General features: G+C 68.2%; 1 protein-coding gene across 6 annotated transcripts; it reads right to left on the bottom strand.

Annotated features, from left to right (window-relative positions):
• Positions 1-98: 98 nt before the first annotated feature.
• On the bottom strand, positions 99-13,815 carry STAT6 (signal transducer and activator of transcription 6). 6 transcript variants are annotated; one of them, XM_040539486.1, is made up of 22 exons: positions 13,632-13,815; positions 8,535-8,665; positions 7,464-7,602; positions 5,564-5,647; positions 5,342-5,480; positions 5,139-5,191; positions 4,828-4,976; positions 4,554-4,685; positions 4,263-4,451; positions 4,103-4,190; positions 3,834-3,956; positions 3,587-3,679; positions 3,207-3,413; positions 3,036-3,130; positions 2,797-2,933; positions 2,536-2,682; positions 2,271-2,340; positions 1,833-1,958; positions 1,617-1,718; positions 1,419-1,499; positions 1,012-1,155; positions 99-941 (listed from the first exon to the last, which is right to left on the bottom strand). In XM_040539486.1, the coding sequence occupies exons 2-22, from the start codon at positions 8,648-8,650 to the stop codon at positions 605-607; spliced, it is 2,751 nt and encodes a 916-aa protein (XP_040395420.1). In that variant the 5' UTR covers positions 8,651-8,665; positions 13,632-13,815; the 3' UTR covers positions 99-604. The 6 variants fall into 6 exon arrangements, with proteins under 6 accessions (XP_040395420.1, XP_040395424.1, XP_040395419.1 ...); XM_040539490.1 differs by having other exon boundaries at positions 1,015-1,155; XM_040539485.1 differs by lacking the exon at positions 13,632-13,815 and adding an exon at positions 13,177-13,321.
• Positions 13,816-15,486: the final 1,671 nt, after the last annotated feature.

Here is a 15,486-nt window from a genome sequence, read left to right as displayed (position 1 = left end):
CCCTTTTCTGCAAGCCATGCCCAGCCCCCGGGTCCCCCCCCCCCCCCGTTAAGACTGTGTGGTGTCTTTTTAGAGCATTAGCGACTCTTCCTTTGTAACGTGTACAGTAGATTATTTATTTTGTTATTTTGGAATAAAACTTTATTTTATGGCTTATCTTCCTGCCCCCCACGCCCCCAGGCTCCCCTCTCCCTGCCTTGACCCTCCTCCAGGCTGGGGGGGCCGCAGGGCAGCTCACAAACCCCACAGCAGGTGCCAGTCCCGGGTGGACGAGGGGCTTGCGGCCCCAGCTGGGCTGGTGCGGGGGGGGGGGGGTCCCTCTGTCCCCCCCCATCCCTCGGGATGCTGGAGGCCCTGCCGAGCGCCGGGCTGGCGCGTTCAGTCCCCCGGTTCCCGCTGCCGCCTCTCTCGCCCCTGCAGCTGACTCATCCCGGCCTCTGCGGGGGGCTGAGCCCGGCAGCGTGGGCTGGGGGCACCGAGCCTGGCGGCGAGGCTGGGGGCACCCCCACGGGGGTCGGGGCCCCCGCTGGCAGCGGCAAGGGCAGGCAGCGGCTCCGTGCTCCAAAGTGCAGCGTATACACAGGTTGGGGGGGGGGGCAGGGTGTCACCCAAAGTGCTGCCCCCCCCCGCAAAATTCCCTCCCCTCCCCTGCCAGAGTTTCCACCCCAGCGCAAATGGTGTCAAGTCCAGGAGCCCAGACGAGGCTGTGTCGGGGCTCACAGTCCCACGGCCCCCGCAGCCCCCTCACGCGTGCCCTGGCCGGACGCTGTCGTCCCACCGGGACTCCCCCAGCCCCCAGCACGAAGCGTTGGGGCTGGGGTATCCGCTGCGCTGCAGGGGGGGGCGTGAAGGGGGGGCACAGCGCGGGGCTCTCCAGGGACATCTCCTGTAGGAACTGGTCGAACTCCGAGCCGGGCGGCAGGTCCATGCTGGGTGCCATCCTGGGGGAGAGCGGGAGCAGCGTGACCCAGGGCAGCCCCCCCAGGCACCCCACGGCCCCCCCGTGCTTACCACCTTGGGGAGCTCTGCAGCGGCGCGTCCATCGGCGTGAACGGGGCCAGCTCGGGCATCTCCTCATCCCGCGGCTCCGGCGAGGGGCCTCCGGGCAGCAGCTGGGAGGCCTCCCCGGGCATGTACTGGTTGGTCATAAAGCTCCTGGGGGGCAAAGGGGGGAGAGGGGGCCGATGGAGGGGGCACCTCCCTGCCCCCAGGGCGCTTGGCAGCCCCAGGACGCAGGGGAGAAGTGCTTGGTTTAGGGGCTGGAGCGCATCTCCTCATGGGCAGCACCAGTTGGGCAGAGCACTGGGAGCACTGGTCAGCTGGGGACGGTCCCCGCTCCCCCATTTGTGCATGCCCTGGGACCAGGAGAAGGGGGGGCAGGGCAGGGTGCCCCCCTCCAGCCACGCGCCAGCTCTTACATAGGGTTCCTGAAGGCAAGGTCTTGGCAGCGGGGCAGCGCAGGGTCCATGACCAGGGACGATGAGAGCATCGGTGAGGTGCTGTGGGGAGGAGCAGGAGCGTTTTAGGTGTGTGTGTGGGGGAAACACGGCCCAGCCATGCCGGGGGGAGGTGGGGGGTCCAACCTGTCCCCACCCCAATCGTGGCACTGCTCCTACCTGGGGAAGGAGGACCCGATGGCCTCGGGGACCATCATGTTCACGTTGCTCTCACCCGCGGGGTAGCTGGACATGGACTGGGAGCAGAAGGGAGCAGGGGGGCTGCGAGTGCAGACGGAGGGGGGTTGTCAGCAGGTGAGGGCGTTCTCCAGGGCAGCCCCCTCCCCTCCCAGCATGTGCCCGGAGAGCTGCCCCTGCCCCTGGGCAGGCACTCACCAGATGGGGCTGAGCACCGACTGCAGGTTCTCGGGGCGCAGCTCGGGCTGCAGCACGGGCAGGCTGAACATCTGAGCCTGGGGGGGCTCGGGGCCTCCCCCTGCAGTGCTCTGGGGCTGCTGGTCCCTGCAGAAGTGCACCGACCCCCTCAGCACAGGCAGGACTCCTGCACCGCAAGGTCCAGTCTACAAAGAGGCGTGTGTGCAAGCCAGCACTTGCTGGGGGCGCTGACATCAGGGTGGGATTTGCGAGGAGCTGGGCTCCGCTGCGGCTCGGGCTCCCCGGGGGGGATTCCTCGCTCACGAATACCTCCCCATTTCCCCATTTCCCCCAGACAGAAATCCCCCTGCCCAGCAGTGATGCTCAGGCTGGCCGCTATCATCTGCCCATGCACACACCTCCACCGGGGCTCACCGACAGCCTCCTGCACCCACCCACCTCTCGCTTTCCACCGTCATCTTGATGGCAGTGGAGACGTAGCCGCGGCCATCCTTGCCCGTCTGCTCTTCTGCAGGGAAGGGAGAAGCAGCTGTGAGCCACTGCCCCGCATGGGATGATGCAGTGCCAGCCTTGGCAGCCCCTGGGGCCAGCAGAACCTAGGACCCAAATCCCTCTGCCCCCCTCGCAGCCCCCCTTGCTTCACCCCACAGCCTTGCAGCCGGGGCAGCCCCAAGGCCAGGGCCCCTCTGCTCCCACCACTCACTGTTGTAGTGGCTGCCGAACGCCTGGTCCTTGGGGGTGTTGGGGTAGAGGTTGCGGAGCTGCCCCAGGTCCCGGATGCGGTCGCCAAGGGATCGGATGGACAGGTCCTTGGCAGAGAAGGGCTGGATGTTCTCCACCTGGCTGGAGCCTGCGGGTGACATGGCACGGGGCTCCACTGCCTGCCCCCCGTAACGCCCAGCGTCCCCGCGCCACGGTGACCTCGCTCTCCCCTTCGCGGTGCTGGCAGCAGCCCCCGTCTCACCGTCCTTGCCCCGGATGACGTGAGCAATGGTGACGCCCCCGATCTCCGAGTCACTGAAGCGGAGCAGGAAGGTCCCGTCAGGCTCTGTGCTCAGGAGCTTGCAGACGTACTGCTTGCTGATGAAGCCGATGATGAGCCTGGAGGAAAGGACAGATGGACAGCGTGCCAGTGCCAGGATGGTACCCAGTACTCCCTGCGTCTGGTCCGTGAACACCCCACTCAGCCTCCCCGGCACCCACCTGTCTGACCAGTAACTTTTGAGGCATCTCTTGGTGAGGTCGAGGACTCCGTCAAACCACTGCCAGAAGGTGAATCCCCGGCCGGGCAGGATCTCCTGGGGAACGAGAGGGCTGTGAGGCTCCCCAGGGCCATGCTGGCCCCTGCCCACCCTGGCCAGCCCTCCCAGTAACCTTGTTGAACTGGGCCCAGGAGACACTGCGGCTCTGGAAGTCCTCCAGGCTGGCACTGTGGTCATTGAAGATCTTCTGGGCCAGGAAGAAGTAGTGCTCCTTGAGAAGCCCCTTGGTGGTCTGCACCTCTGCCATGAACTTCAGGTTCAGAGTATCGCACATCTTCTCCCACGGCACCCGCTCGGCCACCACAAAGGGCACGCGGTCCTGCGGCGGGGCCAGACAGCATCAGGACAGCATCGAGACAGCATTGGGACATCGCCCACTGCCCTGGCCCAGCCCTGGAATCTCCTCGTCCTGGAGCTGGATCCAGCCCTGGCACCCCGGCAGGTCCTCCCTTGCCCCAGCCCCTCCCCACAGCCCTCGCTCGCGGCACTCACGATCTCCGAGAAGGCGTTGTCCCACAGCACGGTGGCTTTGGCATTGTTGTCCTGGTTCCCGTGGACGATGACCACGATGGGCAGAGACAGGACCTGGGCACGGAGCGCCGTCCCCTCAGCCCGGGCTCAGCGTCCCACAGCCCTGAGGCCACCCCAGGGCCATCCCAGCCCAGACCAGGGCTGCGAGGGGTGGCAGGACCTGGGTGCCTGAGGGAGGCTCGGTGCTGCCAAGGAGAGGGGCCGGTACCTGGAGGTGCACAGTGAGGTTGCTGGGGCTCAGGGCCACGGTGGTGCTGAACAGGACGGCGCATTTCTCCTCGGTCACCGACTCGGACCCCTTCCGCTCGCAGCGCTTTATCTTCTTCAGCAGCTAGGGAGGGGAGAGCCAAGCGTCACCCCCAGGCAACCAACAGCCCCGAGACCCCCACAGAGCCCTCCCGGGGTCCTCCCAACATCCCAGCGCAGCCCCGAGCCTGTCCCGGGGCCGCTGCACAGCCCCTGGCCAGCAGCACTCACCACGTTCTTGAAGTTGGCGCAGCAGGTCCCGCTGGTGGGGTTGGTCTCCAGGGCCACCACGTTGTGCATGATCTCCCCCGTGCTCTCGCTGGGCAGAGCGGGGGTCAGGGCAGCGCAGCGGGGGCGCAGCCCCCCACCCTCGCGCTGGCCGGCCGCTCACCTCAGGGTGTTGCCATAGGCGCTGAGCGCCAGCTCCCGCGCCTGCTTCTCCGTCACCATGTCAGCCCGCACCATGTAGGGCTTGGTGGACGCCTTCAGCAGCTGGGGGCCGAGCAGGAACCGGACGCTCGCCTGGAACTTGGTCTGGGTCTTCAGCACCTGCGGGGGCTGTTTCTCCACCAGGAAGGAGCTGGGGGAACAAGGGGTGACAACGGTGATGAGGGCAGCCAGCTCTGCCACCAGCCTCTGCAGATCCACCTTCTGCCCCCGCAGCGCCCTCCCTGTCCATTACCTCTTGACCAGGCTGGATAAAACCTCGTTGAAGCGCTCCAGGAGCCGGGGCAGCAGCTCGGGCCCCAGATCTGCGCTCGCTGCCATCACCTGCTGGTGCAGCTGGAAATAAACCTCGACCAGGCTCTCACACCTGTGAGGAAACCGCGGGGAAAGGGCGCCCTGAGCTGAAACAGGGCCACAGCAGTCCCAGAGCCCCTCAGGCCAGCAGGGTCCCTGTTCCCAGGGGAGAAGACAGGGTGAGGGTTGCTGCGAGTCCCCTATCGCCACCCCACCTCTTCTGCAGCGGTGCTAGGTTCTCCTCGAAGAGCGCTCCGTTCCCCGCCAGCTGCTGCTGCCTCTTCCAAATCTGGATCCTCTTCAGGACCTGCTGCTTGGCCACCTCCAGCTCTTTCGTGGCCTCCAGGATCAGGGTGGGCAGCTCCTGGGGGGCAGCACGAGCCACGGGGCTCTGCATGGCACCGTGTCCCCGGCAGAGCCCGCAGCCCCGCACTGGCCCCGTGCCCCCTGAGCTGCTTCGTGCTCCTCAGCCCTGTCCCCCCCCCGCAGGATTGCCGCCTTGCCCCGCTGCCCCAGCCCCACTCACGCTCTCCGGGGCTTTCGGTTCTGTCTTCAGCTGTGGGTTCAGTGGCAGAGAGGCTGGGGAGGACGGAGCGGAGCGGCCCCGTTAGCGCCGGACTGCACCCGCATGGCGCTGCTGGCGCCCTGGGGCACGCCGTTCTCCGCTGCGCCCCACGGCAGACCCACGCCACGCCCCAGGGCCGGATCCATCCCGCCCCGAGCCCTCACCTGCGGAGCCGTCCCGCAGCTGCGAGCTGCGCTCCCGCAGCGCCTGGACCTCGCGGACGCGGTGCTGCAGCCGCTGCAGGCCCAGGCTGAACTTGAGCTCCTCCTGCCGCCGGTGGAAGCTGAGGGGCAGGTGGCGGTCCTGGGGTGAGGAGAGTGGGGTGAGCGGGGTCCGGGGACGGCCCGGCCATGGGTTGCCCCGGCGGGGGGACAGGAGCCACGCACCCTCTTGAGCACGGCAGCCTTCTCGCCCTCCAGGATCGCCTTCAGGACGGCCACCAGCCGCAGCGGGTCCCGCCGGTACGCGCTCTGGGGAGAGCAAGGCCCTGGGTGTTAGGGCAGGACACGTGCCCCGCTGCCCCCAGCCCATCCCGTTCACATGTTTCGGGCCCCCAGCCCAACACAAAGGGCGCTGAGCCAATCTCTGCAGTTTCACGGCCAGACACGCGGAAGAGACCGCGGCTGACACGCTGTTGTGACATAACCAATTTCCAGCTTTACAACCAGTTTAAAACTTTGAAAACTTAAAAAAATTTTAAAAACCTTTAAAACTTTTCCAGTTTTCAAACTTTTCCAGTTTTCAACCGTGCATGAAAAATACGAAGCAACTTTAAATTAAACCCAAACCCAAACCCCAATTCCGTATTTCTGTAAGCATCCCCTCAAGAGGCACCAGCCCTACACCTGGCGAAGATGTTCCCGGCCACCCCTGGCCCGAGTGAATCAGCGCTTTCCACCAAGCCCAGGGAGAGGAATTTCCCGTCTGGCTCCAGCTCCCCGCACCCTGCGCCAGCTCCTCCGGCCTTCGCACATTTCCCAAATTAGCTACTTCCCTAAACAGCAACGGCGAACCGCTGGACGGCACGCTGGGCGGCTTCCCCTGCGGGCCGGGCGGCAGCTCTGCGACACGCCCCTGGCCCCCTGCGCCCACCCCGCGTCCGACGCGGTGCCGGCGGCCCCGCACCAGCGCCAGCCCTGCCAGCACCGGGGTTTAGGGGACCAAAGCCCTGGGTTTGGTCTCCCGAGACGCTGTGGCAGCCCAGAGCTGCACCCTCGCTGTGTCACAGCCCCATCCCGAAGCACCCACACCCCCCGGAGAGAGGCCGTGCCTGCCCCGGCTGCTTCCTTGGCCACGTTTGTCTTGAGCAAGAGCACCCAGCTCCCGCCGCCCGCAGCCCATGCTCCCACCCAGCGCACTCCCACAACAAAGGGCTTGGAAGGGAAAAGGGTTTGCTGTTACGGGATGAGGAACAATGGGAGGAGGGAGGCTCTTCTTGAGTAACTTAAATTGGAAAAAAAAAAAAAAAAAAAGCTGAAACATCTGCATATTTTCAAAAGCCAGCAGCAACGTTGTTCATGAAAGTCACCCAGTTCCCCAGAAGTTATGACTAAAACTGACCCCTTCCCAAATGTTGTATATTACCAAAAAAGCGGGGTTTTCAACCAGAACCGGGCTCTGGGCGCGAGCACCGTTCAGCCCTTACTCTAAGAGCTCCACTGGCAGGAGAGAGAGTAGAGGGGTTAATCTGCAATCACAGAGGGAGGAAGAGAGACAGAGAGCAATTCACAGAGGTCTCAGTAAACAGAGAAAGAGCCCAGAAAAAGAAACCCAGTGTACACATGCACACGCAGCAGGAGGAAACACGGCACAAAACACCGCATGGAGGAAGGAGAAATCGAACGCTCAAGCAGAAAATGGGGAACATGTGGCGAGGAGGCTGCACGAGTGCCAACGTGCTCAGGGGGTCCCCGCGGGGGCAGCTCCTGGGCACCAAGGGGCTGCAGGGACGCGGCCCACGAGGGGAAGCTGCGGCATCCGGCGTGCAGGGGGGAATCGTGGCCACGAAGGGCCTGAGTGCTGTGACGAGCTGGGGGCTGGCCCCGGGACACGGATGAGCTCCCCCGTCCTGCCGAAGCACCCACAAAACCCCACCGCCGGCACTGAGTCCGCACGAGTCACGGACGGCTCTGGCCTCGAGAGGGGACCGGCTCAGAGCATCAGCCCCTTTGATGGTGTTTGATGCAGCAAACCCAAGGCATGACAACAATCCTGCCTCCCGTGGCTGCTAGCTGCCGTCCCGGTGGGACACGGCCCTCGGGGCCCCGCGCCCGGACCCCCACGCACCTCAATGTTGCTGACTTGCTGGAGGATCTGACACTGCTGCCCATCGCTGCCGGCGGCACTGCGGAGCTTCTCCAGCATGGCTGAGAGCATCCCGCTGGCCATGCTGGTGCAGAAGGCGTCGGAGCCATTGATGAACTCCCTGGGGAGAAGGGGAGAAGGCCGGGTGGGCACGAAGCCTCCGCCCTCCCCGTGAGCACGCACCGGGGAGGAAGGGGACACCGGTGCTTCCGCTGCCCTGGCACATCACCCAGCGCCGGCTGGACTTCTGGGGGAAATTTGCTACCTTACAGCTGTGAGCGAGGGTGAACGGCACTCTGAGCGAGATCACGAGGTTCATCGCAGAGGACGTCACCTCCTGAAACCTCTCCCACACACACACCCAGCTGCCACCCACCCTCCGCTGCGCTCCCCCCCCACGGGGCCTGGAGCAGCCCCTCGCCCGCTGCTGCGGCGCAGCCCCAGGGGCTACACGTGGCCAAGCCCCTTCGTGTCGAATTTCCTGCCCGTTTGCAACCTGGTCATCACGCTGTGCGGAGGAGAAGCAGCTCCTGAGGCCACTCCTGTGGACGCCTGGGCGAGACCGTGACGCTGCTAATTAACCCGCTGCTATTTCTATGTTCTAGGCACAAACCAGGGGTGCTGGCCAGGCTGCGCCCATGGTTATTGCCACTGCGAATGCAGCACTGAGTCAGTCCAGACCCTGCTAGGGTGCTGAGGGCACCGACTGACCCCGACCAGCCTCACCTGACATTGCACCCTCTGCCCAGCTCCCTTCCCATCCAGATCGGGGCGCTCAGACCCACCACGAGCTGCACCGTCAGTGCATCCATCTCCGGCCCCATCTCCTCTTGCTCCCGCACGGATGCACGGGGCGCCCTCACTTACCTCACCTGGGGCCGTGGACGGAGCCCGGTACCAGCACCCACACGTTCAGGCACTGGCCAGGCTGGGGCCCCCTTGGCTGGGGGCTCAGCCCTCTCTGCGGGCAGCTGGATGCTCCCCAGCCCCATCCCGGGCGCGCGGGAGCGGTGAGGGGCAGGGCAGAGCCCCGCGGGGCAGCCGGGGACTCACCAGGGCTGGTTCTCCAGCCAGTCGGCCAGGAGGCAGCGCAGGCTGCGGGGAAACTCTGCGAAGAGGCTGCTGAACTCCTCCGGCGGCATGTGGGAGACGATGTTCCAGAGGGACATCTTGGGAACCGTTACCTGCAGGGAAACGGGGGGTGAATGGGGAGAAGGGGGGCACTGCGGGCACCCCACAACCCTGTCCTCCGCACGGCTGGGCTGGGGCCACGTGCGAACGGGTCTGTCCCCCGGTCCTGAAGGTTCCTTCGAGCACTGCTGCCCCGTCCCTCTGCCGTCTGAACCTGCTGCTTGGCACGGCCGGGGCTGCGCGGAGAGGAGGAGCAGGAAGCACCCATCCCTGATCATTCCTCTTGGGCAATCCTGGCAGGCCGGCAGCCCACTCGTGCCTCGGTTTCCTGCAATTCTGGGGAATCCCTGGGCCTGCTCCACGGGCACAGGAACACACGGGGTGGCAGGCAGCGCTACTGAGCTCGGCGCAGGAGAGATGGCAAAGCTGCCAGGAGCAAGAAGAGTGCGAAGCCCCAGCGCCTGCTGAAACGGCCCTGCTGCGGTGCTTTCAGGAACGAGACACAGCCCTGACCCCCAGCCCTGCAGAGGTGAGGTGGCCAAGCTGCTCCCCAAAACCTCCCCAGCCCCCCCCCCCCCCAAGGAAAACACCTTCCCAGGGCACGCCTCAGCCACCCCACAAACCGGTCTCCAGATTCCATGGAAAGCAAGGAGAGGGCTCGATGACTAGAGACAGGAAACACCACGGGGAAGACCCGGGGGCTCCCACCACCCCCAAGCTGGGCTTCGCAACCCCAGCGGTGCCTCCCTGGCACAGACGCACCCTACGCCCTCCAGCAGCGCCTAAAGCCTGCGGACTTCACCCCGCCTCCGCAGCCCAGCCTCCCGGGCTGCTTCCCAAGATCCTGCTCCCTTCCTCGCCGCCACCCTCGCGTCCTCCATCCCACGGCCCCACTGCAGAGCCAGCTCCCCTCGCGCCACCCCTCGCCGGGGCGAGGAGCCGCTGCGCCGCCCGGCCCAGACGCACCTCGCTCCTGGCTGCCCCTCGCCCGGCCGGGGTGGAGGCCGGATCCTGCAGCAGGACGCGAGGCTCCGGCCTTCGGAGGACCGGGAGGCCTGCGGGACGCGGGCCAGCGCGTCTTGCCGGGGCTGAGAGCAAACAGCCGAGCGAGGGGGAGGCGTCACGTGCGCCTGCGGCCGGCTGCTCTCCCCAGCGGGTCCTCGCCGCGCGGCAAGAGCCAAGGCGCAGGGAGGAGGTGGAGCCGCCGGAGACTCTGAGAAACCATGCGGAGGGAAGGGAGCCAACGTCACTAGGGCAACATTGCAGAGAGTGCAAAACAACCGTGGCCCGCTGCCGGCCGCCAAGCGAGGCCGCTCGCCCCCGCCTTCGCTCCGGGGGCCGGGACGCACTGGGGCCGGGCAAAGGGAGCCCCCGAGGTGCTCGAGCCCCCGGGATCCCACACCGATCGGAGGAGCAACCCCGTTGCGTGCCGTGCCTGGGTCTCCCAGCAGCGAATTTGCTCCCGACTCCGCTGGCACAAACCCACCCCGATGATTTACTGCGGGGATCGACGGACCCTGCAGGGATCAACGGCTGGGGAAACCTACCCAGCGCTCACCAGGCAGCTCAGCCCCGCTCAGGGCACCTGCTGCAGCTGGGGCCGGGGCCTTTCCACAGCTCGCTCGGCCGGGGAAACCCACCGGCGGCGGCTGCTGCTTCCCCTCGCCACCCCCCAGGGACCCTGCAAGGCAGGGACCAGGAGAGGTCAGAGCTGCTGGTACGCAGGGATCGGAGACAGGAGAAAAGAGCAGTCCCTCATCCTGCGATCCTCAGAGGCCCAATCCCCGTCCCCCTTCCTCGTTAAAACCTGTATTTCTGCTTAGCGCGGGGAGGCAGCTGCTGGCTTGTACGCAACAACCTGGAGCGTGAGCTGGGCATGCCTGAATTTGCTGCGAGGCTGCAGGAGACGCCGCGCTCCTCCTCGTCCCCACCAGCCCAGGGCCGGCTTGGAGGAGCTCGCGGCAGGGGACGGCCCCATCCCCTCCTGGCGTCAATCGCTGCAGCTCCTCGAGCCCAGCCGTGCCACGCTTCCTTCCCGTCCTCGCTGCAGTTTCCATAACTCTGTGTTTTCCTCCTCTGCTCCTTCTGCACAACAGCCTCTCCCTGCCAAGCCCGTGCTCCTGTAACAGTACCCTGGCCGGGGCTGAGGTTTCCTTGAGAAGGGCCGGCGTGCCCGGCGCCCCGGTTTCCTGCACTTTGCAGTACCAGCTGGCGCTTGGTGGGCCACGTGGTGTTTGCCCTATCAACATATCTGCAGCGCCGAGAAGAGGAAGCACTGCGGCAGGCCCCAGGACGCAGACCCAAGCCTCAGGACGAGGCCACCCCTCCTGCGGGTCGGGGACGCTGCCTCGTCCCCTGGGCGAAGCAGCCAGCGCCACAGCTTCCAGCCCTGGGCCGCCAGCCCTGCAGCTCGCTCGTGCCGACATGCGCAGCTCCCAGCTCCGTGGGCAACGTGCCCACGCCGCCGCAGATGCACAAATCCCCCGCGAGCGGGGCTCTGTGCCCCCAAAAAGGAACCGGGTGGAGGCAGCCCCGGACAGGGCCCCCTCCCATGGGGCTAGGCCGTTTGCGTGCGGGGCTGGGAGCTGCTGCCTGGGAAAACCCCGCGGCCTCGAGGCGCCTCCGGCTCAATGGCGGGGCAGGATATGGCGCAGGGGGGCAGCTCCGCCCCGAGCCCCCTCTTCCTACCTCCCCACCCCGCCTGGCTTCGTCCTTGGTGGCAGTAGGGACGCGGTGCCAGGAGGTCAGGCAGGACGGGCCCTGGCACCGAAGGGGGATCGCTGACCTCCCCGCTCCCCAGCATGGGCTTTCTGCTCGCTCTGCGGGCAGTGGGAAGCTGAGTCCACGTCCCAGAAGTGAGAGCTGACAAGCGTCTCGCCGCTGTCACCCACCCACCACCGGCACCTCATGAGAGCAGCACCCACCTCTTGGTGCCACTTCTTTGTTGTGTGAGGGGAAACGGGGCTGTGAGGGAGCCCCCGAGGGATCCGGCTCCCCTCCACCCCCCAATCCCCCAGCACACGCCCCCCCTGGGGTCAGGCCCTGCCAAGGGCCGGCTGGGGACAGAGCCGGTGGCTAGCAGACACACGCAGCCCGCTGCCCTCCGCAAGGTGCAGCAGAGATTTCCCTGGGACTTCCTCAGGGACAGACGCTCAGATTTTCCAGTGCTTGAAGTTCGGGACACCTGGCTCTGCCACCAGCCTCCCTCCCACGTCCCCATGGGGACGCAGCCTGCTGCTGTCACCGCCTTTGACACGCCTCAGTTTCCCCGTGCTGCCGGGGAGGCAAACGCTGCCAGTGTTCGCTGTCCAAGGTGAGGATGCGGGACCTCGGTCCCGGCACCGATGGGACACAGCGCAGAGGATGCTGCGGAGGCCGTGCGGTGGCACGGACTGGCCGGAGCCCTCTGCCCTCCCGCAGCGAAAGCCCTCCTGGTTCAGACGGAGAAGAGCACGGCTTTCCCCAGCTGACCCAGCCCTGGTGTGACTCACAGCGCGGGGAATCCAGGCAGGATCAGGCCCTCAGCTCCCACCCCTGGGGACCTGCCGCAGCCCTTGCCCCCAGAGGCGCCTGCCAGGTGCCCCGGGCTGCGCTCATGCGCTTTCGCTTTGCCTCACGCACCCTTCGCCCCGAGACGGGGTGCCAGCGGCCCGGTCCATACGCGCTGTTGGTAGCCGCCCGCATTGGACTTTGGGCCTGGCAGCCCCGCCAAGCACGGGCCGGGCTTCCAGCTGCGTTGGGGCTGCCAAGAGCCCGCAGGGACCCCGGCACTGCTGTCCGTCCACGCCTGCACAAGCAGCAGGCTGAGCTCCGGTGGGCTCACCCCGGGGGGCTCTGCAGGCCCCCGCTTCGCCATCCTGCCCCCTGACACGGGCAGGCACCTGCAGAGCCCAGCAGCAGCCGCGGCCGCCTCTCCTGACGCCGGGAGCTGAAAAGCCGCTGGGTTTTCCTGCGGGGAGCCCCGCTTTGTGCGCCAGGCCCCGCTCCGGACGGTGCCGGGGGCCCAGCAGCCGCAGGATACGTCCCGCAGGCGCTGACCCGCACCCCGGGGCCTGCTGCCAGCCCCGCTGCCTGCGGCGGGCAACCGGAGGCCGCGGAGCTGCACGGCGCGCGGGCACCGAGCTGGGGCGGTGGGGGCCCGGGCAACCCCCCCCCAGTCCCCGTTATCCCCCCCGGGCCACAGCCTGGGCCCCCCCGTCCCCGCAGCCCCCCCCCCCCCCCCCCGGGAAGCGGGGACTTACCGGAGGGCGCTGCCGCCCGGCCCCGCTCCCTCCCTGCCCCCGTTATCGGCCCGGGGAAGGCCCCGTTACCGGGCCGCGTCCCGCCGGGCACAGGCCCCGCAGCCAGCCGCCGACTTCCCCCTTCACCGGGCCCGGCCCCCGCCGCCTCCTTCCGGCCCGGGGCTTCCACGGCCCCGGTCCCGCCGCCATCCCGGGGGGTCCCGAGCCGCGCTCGCCCCTTCCCGTTCGGGCCCGGCCCCTCCCGGTGCCCCCGGGCCCGCGGAGCCGGCGGCCCCCGCGCCCCCCCCCCCCCGGTTCCCCCGTCCCGTGCTGGGTGCCGTTACCTCGCGGAGCCGCCGCTCCGGGCCGGGCCGCGGGGCCCCTCACTCCATGGCGGCGCGGGCTGCGGCTGCGGGCGCGGCCGGGCCGGGCTCCCGGGGCTGGCCCCGCTCCGGCGGAAAGCGCCGAGCGCCAGGAAGAGGGAGGAGACGCGCGGGGGTGCGCGGGGGGGCCCCGACGGCCCCGGCCCCTCTCCCCCCCCGGGTCCCCGCCGTTCTCCCTCGCGGGTCCCCACGTTCCCCCCCGGTCCGCGCAGTTCCCCCCCCCCCACCTCCGGTCCCGCTGCGGAGCCGTTTCTGTACCCCCCCCCCCCCACACACCCCCCCCCGAAGGGCCGCCCCGCACCTGCCCCACATCGCGCTGCCCCCCCAGCCTGCTCCATACCGGGGCTCCGCCACCGTGCAGCCCACCGCCCCCCCCCTCCCCGAACCGGGAACCGGGCCTCCCCCGAGCCGCGCACCCGTTCGGCGGCGCTTTGCTGCTCAACGGGCCCGGGGCCTGGCCCCGGTTTGCAGCCGCGTCCCGGGGCTCGAGGCCCACAGCCGGGCCCGGGAGCTGCCCGGAGACGTGAGCGAGGTCCGGGGGGGTCCCGGTGCGCCGGGGGCCGTTTGTGCCCCGTGGGCCGCTCGGTTCCACCCCCCCGCTCGGTGCGGAGCCGCCCCGGGGCCGCCAGGGGGCGCTGCCGCACCGGGGTCCCGCCGCAGGGCCCCGTTACCGGCCCCGGGGTGCCCGAGGCCCCGGGTGGGGCTGCTGACGGGGACGGACCTGGGGGGCTGCCCCCCAACTGCTGGGACGGGACCCCCCCCGGGACACGCCGTGCTTCGGGCAAACGGCTCCTCGGTCCCCCGGGGAACCGAGCGCAAGGCCCGGCCGTGCCCCCTGCCCCGGGCACCGGTGGCAGCGCCCTCGGGGGCCAGGGCCCCGCGTTCGTCCCCACCGCTCCTCGCCCCCCCCGATGCCCTCCTGCAGGCCTCCCGCGGCGTGCGTGGGGCCGGGACGGTGTGGGGCAGAGTCGCGTCCCTGTGGGGCTGGGGGGCAGACAGCACCCCTCGGAGGAACACGGCCAGACGTGGCTGCGGCGGGACGGAGCCCGCGTTTCACCGGGGCATTGGGACCATCAGCGACCGGGGGGCCCTGCTGTGGCATCCCCCTCCTCCGCCTCCCTCCAGCAGCAGGACCCCCCCCGGGCTGCCCGCTCTGGGGGTGTAGGGGGGCACCGGGCTTCCCCCGCCTGGCTTGGGAGCCGCGGGGGGCCCTGAACGAACCCACCGGTGCCGAGCGCATGGGAACCAGGGCTGGGCACGTGGGAGGAATCCTGGCAAGAGCGTGGCCATGGCCCTGCTGTCCCGGCCACCTCCGCTCGCAGGGGTTTGCACAACCCGCAGGGCCTTGGCTACGTGGCGCAGAGTAGCGCTTTGTGCTGTGCCCCCCCCCCCCAGGCACCCCTGGCCCCTCTGCGGGGACGGCATCCCAGGAACATCTGGACCTTCATCCCAAACATCTGGCACGGCACTGCCTCGGATGGGCCCCTCCCGGCTGGCTCCTGTCCGCCTTCCCCCCAAGACCTCTGCCAGCATTGCCTCACTGGGGCAGGGGCAGGTGTATGACATCATCGTTGTAACTGCTGACGTCATCTGGGGGGGCGCAGGCGGCTCCTGCCACAGAGAGGCTGCAGGGTGGGTGCCGGTGCTGCCCTGGACCCTGTGGCACCCAGACTCAGCACCGTGAGGCAGCGGTATGGCGAGGAGAATGATGGTCACGGCTCTGGCTCTGACATCAGAGCCACAGCCATGGTGGTCAGGGAGGGATGGGGCACTGCCCAGGGGGTGCTGAAGGAACGCACCTGCAGCCGATGAAGGAGGGACAGGGTTGGGGCACCCCCACTGTCACTGGGGCTGGGGAGTCCGCGCTACCCCCAGCCCCACAGCCTGGGTGGGTCCCCGGCTCCTCAGCAGCATTGCAAATATTGGCAGCGTGGCTGCTGCCCCAACCGGCCCAAAACGCAGATCACGGTGACGGAGACACTTGCTAACAAACATCCGAGGCAGGGATGAGACGTTCCCTGTGGAGAAAAGGATGTTTGGGTAAGGTGAGAGGAATGCCATGGCTGTTTGGGGCCGGAGCCACTGCCCGTGGCCCCCCCAGGTGGGCTCACGGAGCATCCCCCTGCCAGGAGCTGGCGCTGAGCCTGAGCACGGCTCCGACCGTGAGCCACGCGCTCAGGACCCAACAATGGATGAGCAAAATATGGCCTGGCCCCCGCGGGACCCTGCTGCTGGGACCCCGCTGCCAGGACCCTGGGCTGGGGGTCACAG

This window comes from Cygnus olor, chromosome 29 (genome assembly GCF_009769625.2).
Source record: "Cygnus olor isolate bCygOlo1 chromosome 29, bCygOlo1.pri.v2, whole genome shotgun sequence".
Taxonomy (NCBI): Eukaryota; Metazoa; Chordata; class Aves; order Anseriformes; family Anatidae; genus Cygnus; species Cygnus olor.
The sequence above is the reverse complement of the archived record's forward strand: the minus strand, read 5'-3'. Positions and strand labels throughout refer to the sequence as shown.